Genomic DNA, 12195 nt, shown 5'->3' with positions numbered 1-12195 from the left:
AGAAACACACTAATGCTTACACATCCTCCCCGAAAAAAATCACATCTTATTCTACACCATTCACAGTGTATTGTGGTTTAAGTGTCATTTAAGTAAATCTGGCTCTTTTTTTTGTTAAATTTAGGAAATAACTGTGATAAGGCATTCATTTTTTAACTAATTTAGGCAAAGTTTGCATTAGAGAAAACGTTCACAGTGTATTGAAGATTTTAGTCGTGGTTTTTTTTGCTTACACAATGTTTTAAATTCCTAACACAATTTAGCACACAAATGCATTTAAAATGTATTTCATTTAATTAGGATACTGGCACAAAAGTTTGGAAATTGCACTATTTATGTACTATTTGACTACTGTACGCATTTCATAGACATTATACATATATACACATGCACATTTCACTATTTTATATACTGTAATCAGTGCTGATTACATGTAATCTGGATTGCGTAATCTGATTCCATTGTAATTAGATTGTATTACTTTTTAAACTACTCGTAATCAGATTAAAGTTACTTTTTTATTGATTACATGATTACATTTTATTCACATGGTCACATGACATGCTGGTAAACAGGTATACTATTTAATATTTTTGTATAAAGTGTTTTATTTTGATTGTAATTTTGCAAATATTTATTAAAATTGTACATTTATATAATTTAATTAGTCAGCTTTTCGTTATTCTCACAAACCCCCTGCAGTTCCTTCACGAACCCCAGTTTTAAAGTCTGCGTGAACTAGAAGCTGTAATTAACTTTACTCTAGTATTGTGATTCAGATATTGACTTCAAGAACACAAATAACAAATATTTTTGGGTTTCAGCTTGAGTGGCATGTCAGCGGGCTAACAACTGGACATCAGTCTGTGTAGGATTAGGTACAAATATCCCACACATCACTGATTCATAGACATAATCAATGCAGAAAAATAAACACGACCGATTGGTCTTGAGTTGCAGACATACCTGTTTTGCACACGTCACTCAAACACTGGAAACAGGAAACACGTGTGTTCAGGGAAAGAGAAACTGAAGTGTAGTCAAGCTGTTTGTGTCTCTGTATTCATGCAGTAAAATGGCAGAAGCCAGAGTTTCTCAGAATGAGTTCTTGTGTCCCTTGTGTCTGGATCTCCTGAAGGATCCAGTGACCATCCAGTGTGGACACAGTTACTGTATGAGCTGCATTACAGACTGCTGGGATCAGGAGGAACAGAAGAGAGTCTGTAGCTGCCCTCAGTGCAGAAAGACCTTCAGGCCAAGACCTGTTTTATTTAAGAACGTGGTGTTTGCTGGAGTGGTGGAGAAACTGAAGAAGAGGAAACTTCCTCCTGACTGTGACGCTGGAGCTGGAGATGTTCAGTGTGACGTCTGTACTGGAAGAAAACACAAAGCCGCCAAGTCCTGTCTGATGTGTCTGAACTCGTACTGTCAGAATCACCTGGAGCAACATGAGAGTTTGTTTAAAGGAAAGAGACACAATCTGACAGAAGCCACTGGACGACTGCAGGAGATGATCTGCCAGAAACATGAGAAGCTCCTTGAGGTTTTCTGTCGCACTGATCAGAAGTGTATATGTGTGCTGTGTATGGATGAACATAAAAACCACGACACTGTATCAGCTGCAGCACAGAGGACAGAGAAACAGGTATTTAACACTAGACACTGATGAAATATTGCTGACAGTTAGATCCGTTTCATATGTGTTTATATCGGCACCCATAATAACAGCTTACAGCATTCACACGACACACGACAGCAGAAAGTAGGAAGCAGTTCAGTAGATCTTACTGAAAGTAGAGGATTTCAGTCATTTATAGCTTCAATTTGTTCATTTATTTACTGTATTGAGCCACAGTTTAATTACACAGAATGTGGAAACACTGTCAGTGTGAAGCTCTATGTCTGTGTCACTTTCACTTTTATAATACTTGCATTTGCAGTGTGAATCAAGCCTTAATCTTCATGTGAGTTCATGTACAGGTGTGATGGTGGTACTGTAAATGATCAATGATCAAATTAAAACCTATAAACATTGGTTATCAGTTCCACTTTTACTGGATTCATCTGTTCACATGATGATTTAGTGGCAGTAGTTTTCTGCGAGTTTCACTATCATCTGTTTGTCCTGCAGATGCAGCTGAAAGAGACGCAGAAGACGTTCCAGCAGAGAATCCAGCAGAATGAGAAAGATCTTCAGAAGCTGAGAGAGTCTGTGGAGTCTCATAAGGTGAGTCTGGAGAAGAAGAGAAGTTTGTCTCCGTCTCAGTTCAGACTCACTGAAGCTGAATCACTGTGTGTCCCAACAGCACTCTGCACAGACAGCAGGGGAGGACAGTGAGACGATCTTTACTGAGCTCATCGGCTCCATTGAGAGAAGCCGCTCTGAGCTGATACGACTGATCAGAGATCAGGAAAAGACTGCAGTGAGTCGAGCTGAAGAACGACTGGAGCGACTGGAGCAGGAGATCAATGATCTGAGGAGGAGAGACGCTGAGCTGGAGCAGCTTTCACACACACAGGATCACATCCAGTTCCTGCAGGTAACACAGATCTACAAGAACAGGGTCAGAGTGGACTTGAGCGAAAGTTATCAATAATGGTCAATCTAATCGTAGCCTCTAAACTGCTTTTCCTGAAAAAATCTACTCAACCCTACAATGTGACTCCATTGATGTGCTTGAGCTGTTAGATGGACATTTATGTTCTTAGCAGATGTGTTATCATCCAAACTGTTTCCTAGAAAGTTCACATATGTAGCTCTAATGTGATATAATGAATATGAGAAAAATCAAGCTGATGCTGTGAAAGTGCTGGATTGAGTTACTAAAGATCAGTGAAGTCAAATCTGAAGTGAAGTGTGGAGCTGATGAGTTTGATTTCTGTTTTCTGTAGAGTTTCCAGTCTCTCTCAGCACCTCCTGAATCTACAGACGTAAATGATGATCTCTTCAGTTCTCTCAACTCTTCTGATGCTCTGAGAGAATCTGTCCATCAGCTGAGAGACAAACTTGACAGGAAGATCTCAGACAGAGGTAAAGTCCTGCAGATTCATCTGCTCTCAGAAACCAGTCCATCATCATCTTATATCATGGAGAACATCATATTAGAAATGTCTTAGGAATAGATACAGCTGGATGCAGTGGATACTGTTCATGTCTGTTGATTTCCACAGTCACATTCACCAACATTGTTCCCAGAACCAGAAACGACTTCCTACAATGTAAGTCAGTAAGAAAACAAGCAGAAAATTCACTGAGTGTGTTCTTATTCTTTCTGTAGAAGGTTGAAGAAGAGTTCCCTTTCAAGGGAACTTCGAACTGCGTCCTCTAGGGGTCACTATGGGAAACACCTCGTCATGACCCGTGTCTGAAGCATACATTGAAAAACACCAACAACAAGTTGGCCGGAGACTGCCTATGACGTCACAACCGGTGCGACTATAGTATAAATAGGCGCCAGGAGAACACGTCATTCTCTTTGTCTTCACTGACAGTTTTGTTTGAAGCGTGCATTTGAACGTGGTAAGAGCGATCTTTACTCTATCATCATGGTGAGTACTAGCAAAACGTTTAGAGGGTGTGTACATCTGTGTCGTCATTATTTGACACCCGATGACACACACGATTTCTGCGTTTTTTGTTTGGGCAAAGAGCTGCTCGCGATGTCCTTGAGGGAGCAATCTGCGTGCATTGTGAGCATTTTTCAATGAAAAAACTCTGCTCTCGTTTGTCTCTCTTTTCGAGGAAAGAGGGGCAGCCAACTGCTTCCTGCGATTCAGGACCCACCGCTGCTGAGGCACGGAGGAAAATGAGCTCGTGGGGATCACAGGTGGATCTGGCCGATGAGTTTAGCTTGTCGGCTGGGGACAAGAAAGAGCCGCCTGAGGATGATGTTATTTCTTTAACATTTTCCGATCCGGAGGCTAGTGCTCAGCTGGGTTTAGCCCAGGAAGAGCAGGAGATGTCTGAGGATGGCGAAGAAGCTGAGGCTGAGCCTTCTCTATCCTCCTGCCCTGCGTATGACGAGCTGTAGGAGGTTATGGATTGCACCTTGCCATGGAAGCGTGCTAAGAAAGTGACGCCGCGAGGTCATCTCGATGAGCGTTATCTTTCTGACCATAGCCCCCCAGCTCAAGTGAGCCGTCCATTTCTGCCTGATCTCCATACAGAGGTCGAACATGGATGGATGAAGCCGTTTTCCTCACGCATCCATCGGTTCCAGCATACAAGTTAAGCCAACATGGAGGCGATGCGCGATAACGTCTATGAGAGGATGCCCTCTGTAGAAGAGACACTTGCTAGCTATCTCTCTATGGGTGAGACGTCCTCTCTTAATACTCCCTCCTTGCCATCTTAGCCCCTTCAGGATACATCTCGCTTAAATGGCAGGGCATACGCAGCAGCAGGTCAGGCTATGTCTTTATTGCACAAGATGGCAGTGCTCCAGTCGTATCAGGCTGATCTGTTGGAAGATATTCCCTCTTGCTGACACTTCGAGCGGGAAGTATAGGTGGCATTTGTGAGAATCTTCTTGTGTAATGCTGTCTCAGGCAGTGCTCCCCTCGCCTTAGAGGGTTGTATTTGAGCTTGCCTCTCCCGTTCAGTTCAGCACCTTTGGCGATGCTTGGGAAGCTTTAAGTACACATGCTAAGCTCTGTGTACTTTCTGAAATCCACATGGTGGTTAGTTTGCACATTGAACGCTTTGCACACTTTCTAATATCCACATAGGTGGTAAGTGTCCACACAAGACTCTGCACACTTTCTGAAATCCTGTACGGTAAGGGTTACGCGTTTAGCTTTCTCTGAGTTGGTTAGACCCCGGTGGTTTGTTGTGCTCTACTAAAAGTGTGTGTCTATTTTAAAAATTTTTGAAATATCTCTCCTCTGAGCAATGAGGGTTATTGTGAGCATGGCGCTTCCTGTCAAGCGCTTGAGTTCTCTACCCTTCTGTGGAGTTGAATTCCTCACTCCGTGGGCTGTTCTTGGTAGTGGCAGTTTAGCAGCGCTCCCCTTTACCAAAAAGGGTTGCCTATGAGCGCGCTACTCCTTTCTGAATTCGGAGTTCTCCTCTCATGTGAAAGTTGAGTTCTCTGTTTTTGGTGACCAGCAGCATCAGGTGAACTAGGCCCTTCCTAGTTTTTGGCTAGCTTGCAGTATGCTTACCCTTCTGATTCTAACGATCAGGCTGTAAGTTGAGCCCCCTCTTTCGTTGAGAGCTGGGTTTGTGCTCCCTCAGCTAGGTAACCTACTACTAGCCATTCCAGCTTTGGTACATGTTGTAGGTTGAGCCCCCTCTCTCACTGAATTACTGCTAGCTGTTCCAGCATTGGAACATGTGGTAGGCCCGAGCTCCCATCTCATTTGAAAGCTGGATGTTTGCTCCTCTCCTCGGCTAGATATTTGCTGCTAGCCACTCCAGCATTATACCATAGATCGAGTTAATGATTCTCAAACATATTGGTTTTGGGATGCACCATTCCATCTATGAGCTGCTCTTTCAGAGTGCAACAAGACGGCGTCATCCGGTTCCTGTCTGCGTGCTGCAGAGTGATTTGTGATTGTAGCTATGCTTTTCTGTTGAATCTCTGTCTTACTATCACTCTCTGTTGTCTAAAGTGAAATACAAACTTAATTCCCACCATATACCATATTTTTTATTTATCTTATTTGTCTTATTTGACCTTTTGATTTCGTTTTTAAATTTATGTTTAGTGTAGTGAGTGCAGAACGTGTTCAGCGTTTTTTAGCTTGTTTGGTTGGTTTTCTCGTTTTTATCGTTGTTTCTATTAGCGTCTATTATTTTGTATTGTTTTTTTTTTCTATTGCATCGTTTTTTTTCTAGTTTATCAAAGTTTTTGTGGTGTTTATGAAACAACAGTGGTAAATCAGAATCACTCTTCAATCACGGTGAGGATAGTCTACTTCTCCTGCTATTGTTGTTTGCACTGCTTGCCACATGTACAGTTTAGCTCTCTCTGTCGGCGACGAGGGATTCAGACGTGATAAATGCAGGGAAATAGTTAGGCTGACAGAGAAGGTTTCAGAATAAGAGACATGCATCCAAACTTTAATTGAGGACAGTAAGAATATGAGGGCTGTAGATACAGCTTTGGATGCGACTAGCTCAGGGAGTCCTGTACATTGTTCGGTTCCGGTAACAGTGCCTCTGCAGCAGGGAGATTGGGTGACTGTGAGATGGCATAGTCGTGGGTCAAAACACTGCTCTTCCATTCCGATCAAAACATTAAACAGGTTCTCCCCACTCAGTGACACACCCACTGAGAAACCTGATGAAAGTGCTCTAGTTATTGGCAATTCTATTGTACAGAACGTGAAAATAAAAACACCAGCCACTATAGTCCAATGTTTGCTGGGAGCCAGAGCGCCTGACATCTTGGTAAATTTAAAAGTGCTGGTTAATGCTAATTGTAAATTCAGTAAGGTTGTTATTCACGCCGGCGCTAATAATGTTCGACTTCCCCAGTCGGAGGTTTAACATTAAAGAGGTGTGTGAACTTGCAAGCATGATGTCAGACACTGTAATATGCTCTGGTCCCCTCCTTGCTTATCGTGGTGATGAGATACATAGCAGACTGTCATCACTCAATGGCTGGATGTCTAAGTGGTGCTCGCAGAATAACATAGGCTTCACAGACAATTGGACGGGCTTTTGGGGCAGACCTGACCTCCTGGGGTGGGATTTCTCTAGAAATATGGCACATAGTCTTAGAGCTTGTGCTTGACTAACTGGTGCCCAGGTCAGGAAGCAGACAGACTGGCTGGATAGACCGTCTGTTTGCTGGCTGCCTCATGTCACAGAGGTTAATTCTCAGCACATAGAGACTCTTTCACCTAGAGATACACACTATAGAGACCGTGTCTGTTCCCCGAACTAGAAAATACAAAAAACATCCAAACGAATTTAAGAGTAACAATTTAATTGATGATGTTCAACAAACAAATAAAAAACAGATGTAATCCGGATAAACAAATGATAAAGCTTGGCTTATTATCAGGTCTCTTTCTACAAAATCAGTTTTTGTAAATTATATGATCACTGATCATAACCTTGATGTGCTCTGTTTGACCGAAACCTGGCTAAAACCTGATGATTACATTATTTTAAATGAGTCTACTCCCCAAGATTACTGTTATAAACATGAGCCGCGTCCAAAAGGTAAAGGGGGAGGTGTTGCTACAATTTATAAAAATATTTTCAGTATTTCTCAGAGGGTGGGCTTCAGTTATAACTCATTTGATTTAATGGTGCTTCATATAACATTATCCAGAGAAACAAGTGTTCATGACAAATCCCCTGTGATGTTTGTACTGGCTACTGTATACAGGCTCCCAGGGCACAATACAGAATTTATTAAAGAATTTGCTGATTTTAATATGATTTGTTTATTTTATAAGATGCACTGGGATCAGCATTCATAGACATTTTGAACTCTATTGGGGTTAGACAACAGGCGTCAGGTCCTACTCATTGTCGAAATCATACTCTAGATTTAATACTGTGACATGGAATTGATGTTGATGGTGTTGAAATTATGCAGCCAAGCGATGATATCTCAGATCATTATCAAGTCTTGTGTAAACTTCATATATCTAAAACTGTAAATTCTACTCCTAGTTACAAGTATGGTAGAACCATCACTTCTACCACAAAAGACTGCTTTGTAACTAATCTTCCTGATTTGTCTCAATTCCTTAGCACATCCAAAAACTCGGGAACCAGGAACACTTCCCATAACACCCGATGTACTTGCTACATCGTTAGAAGAATGGCATCTACGCTAATATTAGTCTGTTTCTCTCTTATTCCACTTATGTATCCTCAGGATACCTATTTAAACAGGGTGTTGCTACTAGGGATCTGTTGAGACAGTTCCTTCAGCAAGCTTATGCTTGTGCAGGAGGTGGCGGTTGTGTGTGTGTGAGGGGTTGGTATTATGTTAGTTTTTTGTTCTTGGTTGTTCTTGTTTTTGATCCTTGAGCTCTACCCCGGGCCCAGGAGTCAGGCCCTAACAGGTAAGTTGGGTGTGTAGCCTAGGCCTTTGGCCATAAGGGATAATATCACGGACAGCCGTCTAACATCCCAGGGGCAACTCCCATGGAAATGGTAGAGTTGGTACTTAGTGCTCACCATGTGTCTGGCCTGCACTCCCCTCAACATGGTGGCGTGGGTATACTGTTCCCCATACCGACCCCTAGAGGATGCAGTTCGAAGTTTACTTGAAAGGGAACGTCTCAGGCTACAAATGTAATCATGGTACCCTGAGCAGGGAACGAGACACTGCGCCCTCTAGCTTCCTGCCATGCTTCAGACGCAAGCTTAAGATGAAAAAGTGAATAACGTGTTCTCCCAGCGCCTATTTATACTATAGTCGCACCGGTAGTGACGTCAGAGGCTGTTGCCAACCAACTTGTTTTTGGTGTTTTTCAATGTATGCTTCAGACACGGGTCACGACGAGGTGTTCCCCTGGAGGACGCAGTGTCTCATTCACTACTCAGGGAACCATGGTTACATTCGTAACCTGAGACGTTTTATAACTATGATGATGATTTGCACAGATATCTGGTCATCTGTACTGATGATACACTGAACATAAAGAGTTCAGCTACATGAAAAGATCAAACAGATTCATAATTCCTGATTCTGATGTGTTTTATCTCCATCAGATTCCCGTCGGCTCACTCTGGATCTGAACACAGTGAATAAACTCCTCCGTCTGTCTGAGAGCAACAGAGTGATCACTGGTACAGACATTCTCCAGCCGTATCCTGATCATCCAGACAGATTTCATGTGTATGAGCAGGTGTTGTGTAGAGAGAGTGTGTGTGGACGCTGTTACTGGGAGCTGGAGTGGAGTGGATGTGTTTATATATCAGTGTCATATAAGAGCATCAGCAGGAAGGGACGGGGTAATGAGTGTTTGTTTGGATCTAATGAACAGTCCTGGAGTTTGATCTGCTTTCCCTCCAGTTACTCATTCAGACACAATAACATACAGACTGATCTCTCTGTAAAGTCCACCAGCAGTAGAATAGGAGTATTTGTGGATCACAGTGCAGGAACTCTGTCCTTCTACAGTGTCTCTGACACAATGAGCCTCATCCACACAGTCCAGACCACATTCACTCAGCCGCTCTATCCTGGGTTTTTGGTTAATTATAAATCATCATTGAAACTGTGTCAGGGTTCGTACACATGACTTTTCCATGACTTTTGAGACAATATCCATGATCTAATGTTCCGTTATTTTACAATGACAATAAAAATCTGTTAAAATTTATCATTGCATATGTTCACTTAAATAAACGACTCTTAATGCTATTTGTTTGTTTTCTGTTTGTTTTATTAATAAGTACAAGCTACAGTTGCGCCGTCACACAGAGAAATTATCATCACATCACTGAATATTGTAATTTGTTTTAAAAGGTATTATCTGTTAAACTCAGGACCTGAATTATGTTATGGAAACTGTTTTGGTCTCAGTTTTCTCAGTAGTATTTAGGTTCAAAAAATACAAAAATGTAATAAACTCTAAATTAGGGCTGCACAATTAATCGAATTTCGATTGTCAAGCGCATTTTGTCAGTAAAGCCGGTTCTGTAATCAGTAGTAAATCTCCAGAATGTGCTTTCAGATAGAGCAGCATTGCATTTTGTTTGTATAGCCGGTGACCTATAGTTCACTAAAAAAAAAAAAAAAAAAAAAATGAAATAGAAGAAATCATTCACGATAATGACTGCTGTTTGCGTAGTTTGTCAGTGAACTACGGCTCTCTGTAGTAACTTAAATGCTGCTCCATCTGAAAGCATGTAAAAATACCACATTTAATAATTGTGGCTTCTCACACAGAATAAAGCACGCAACATATTTTATAGTATTCTAAACAGTGACCATGCTATGTTGATTAAGCACTGCATTTTATTATATACTTTATTATAATAAAAGTCGAATAAGACTGTCATAAACCTGTGTTCATGTTTTTTCTTTTTAGAGTGGCATGACACAATCTTTTAGTGGCTCCATGCACACCGAATAACGCTATCTCACGACCATTCGTACGTATTTTACGAGTGGCTATTCGTACGAATTTGTACGACCTACTCGTACGCTTTGCTATACGATTTGCTAGCCCCCCAGTGACATTAGGTTTAGGGGCGGGGTTTGGTGTAGGTAATACAAATTCATACGAATGCAACTGTAAAATACGTACGACCTGGTCGTGTTATCATTTGTTGTGGTCGTACTTTTAGCCACCTCGTCCATGTACGAATTGCCGTGACGGGACTGTCGGGTCTTGTAGTGTCTTTTAGCGCTCCATGCCCTACCCATATTTGGTTCTTCCTGTTCCTGCTCCTAATGCATTTCATTTGTCTCAGGTGTTTCTCGTTATCCCCTCATTTAGTTGTGTTTATGTAGTGTTCTGTTCCTGGTTTCCTCATTTCGGTGTTTTATGTAATGCTCTGTTACAGTTTGTATTCCCTTTGGTTGTTAATTAATGCACTCCATGTTTTTAATAACAATGAATAGAGTAAATTTTCATTAATTTGTATTTTTGTATTGATATGGTACAATATTTTCCAAATATCCAAAGTAATCCAAAAGTAGTCTGATTATATTTCCTGAAACATGTAATGTAATGTAATGTAATGGATTATATTGGTGACTACAATTTTTGTCATGTAATGTGGAATCAGTAATGGACTACAACTTGTAAGTACTGTAATCTACCCAGCTCTCACTGTAATAAATGTTTATTGTAATACATTTTAAGTAAGATATAGTAACTTTCAAAAAAGTCAAAATATAAATTTGTCCCATCTATTTTATAAATGCATGTTTTGGATCTTATTGTGAACAATTAATTCTACTAATTCATTTATTTAATTTCTTATTGTGTTTAATTTGTTATGTTTATTCATTTTTTTATTTTTTTATATTACAGAGAAATGTTGGTCTTCTCTCTGGTGACATATGCAGGATTCCCCAATCATTAATTAATTATTATTATTTTTTTTTTGGTCTTCTCTCTGGTGATTTTTGCAGGATTAATAATTATTTTATTAATATTGTGTTGTTTAGAGCACAAGAAAAAAAAATAGAAAATGGATGTTTTATTTATATGCTATGTCCTCTAGAAGACACTTTTTTCCTTCCATGCTATGTCCTCTAGAAGACACCAGGACTCAAGTTTTTGTGAATAGGAAAAAAATATGTAATTTTTTTTTTTTTTTTTTAAATCACCTGGATAAATTTTTAGGTTTCCCCATGATTTGTGCCTATAACCAAATGAGAGATTTTCAGCTGTTTATGATGATTTGATGATTACTTGATGCATGTATGTGTCTAATTTGTTGAGTCTATTATGATTTGATTTTTTTTGTTTAGTGTGTTTGTATAAATGTGTTTTTTGTGTTTTATGATAGTTTTGATATACTTTATGCAGTATGTGTCTAAAATGTCTTTAATGTGTTTTCCCACACATTTTAATAAATTCAGATGCTGTACACAGACTGAAGTAGTTTTAATTTAGTCTTTGGCTCTTGGGGTTTGGCTGTTTTAATTGTGGTGATTTTGGCTCACATTTAACAAAAATCCTTTTTATATTGATATGTATATATTCTTTCTATTCATTTGTTGAACTTGTGTCTCTCAAAATGCGTAATAAACACACTTTTAGTCCCGCTGTCCTCTACAAATAAAATGAATGTCTTGTTTTGTAACAAAGACTTATTTTGATTCAAAACCCCATAACATTTTCCTAAGATGCTGATTCATGACAAATGGTTTAAAAATCAGATTTAAATGATAACATCAAAATATTATCATATTTCCATAAGTGTGTTCAATTTGATCACTAAATAAATGGAGTAGTCATAGAGAAACTTCTAAACATTCGATATCTCTGAACAGTCCTGAATGTGCTCTGTACAAATCATCCAGACTAAAAACTGTGACGTACAAGTTCTCAGAGAAATTCACTGAAATACTGTATAACACCGTGGACAAAAGGAGGGTATAGTGCACAAGTCAAATGTTAGGATATTTTTACGACGCTTTCTTGTCCTTTTCAGAGCTTGAAAGCCTCAGACATATTTCAAAACATCTTTTATACAGTAAAAATTATGAAATATATTTACAATTTAAAATATCCCGTTTCTATGTGAATCTCTGTTAA

At 39.8% G+C, this 12195-nt stretch overlaps 1 protein-coding gene across 1 annotated transcript; it reads left to right on the top strand.

Annotated features, from left to right (window-relative positions):
- The first annotated feature begins 644 nt into the window (after positions 1-644).
- Positions 645-10056, top strand: LOC122147317 (E3 ubiquitin/ISG15 ligase TRIM25-like). The gene is made up of 5 exons (XM_042769620.1): positions 645-1645; positions 2132-2227; positions 2307-2540; positions 2893-2991; positions 10012-10056. The coding sequence occupies exons 1-5, from the start codon at positions 1076-1078 to the stop codon at positions 10054-10056; spliced, it is 1044 nt and encodes a 347-aa protein (XP_042625554.1). The 5' UTR covers positions 645-1075.
- The last annotated feature ends 2139 nt before the right edge of the window (positions 10057-12195 follow it).

This window comes from Cyprinus carpio, chromosome A13 (assembly GCF_018340385.1).
Source record: "Cyprinus carpio isolate SPL01 chromosome A13, ASM1834038v1, whole genome shotgun sequence".
Lineage (NCBI taxonomy): Eukaryota > Metazoa > Chordata > Actinopteri > Cypriniformes > Cyprinidae > Cyprinus > Cyprinus carpio.
This window is presented reverse-complemented; position numbering and strand designations above follow the sequence as displayed.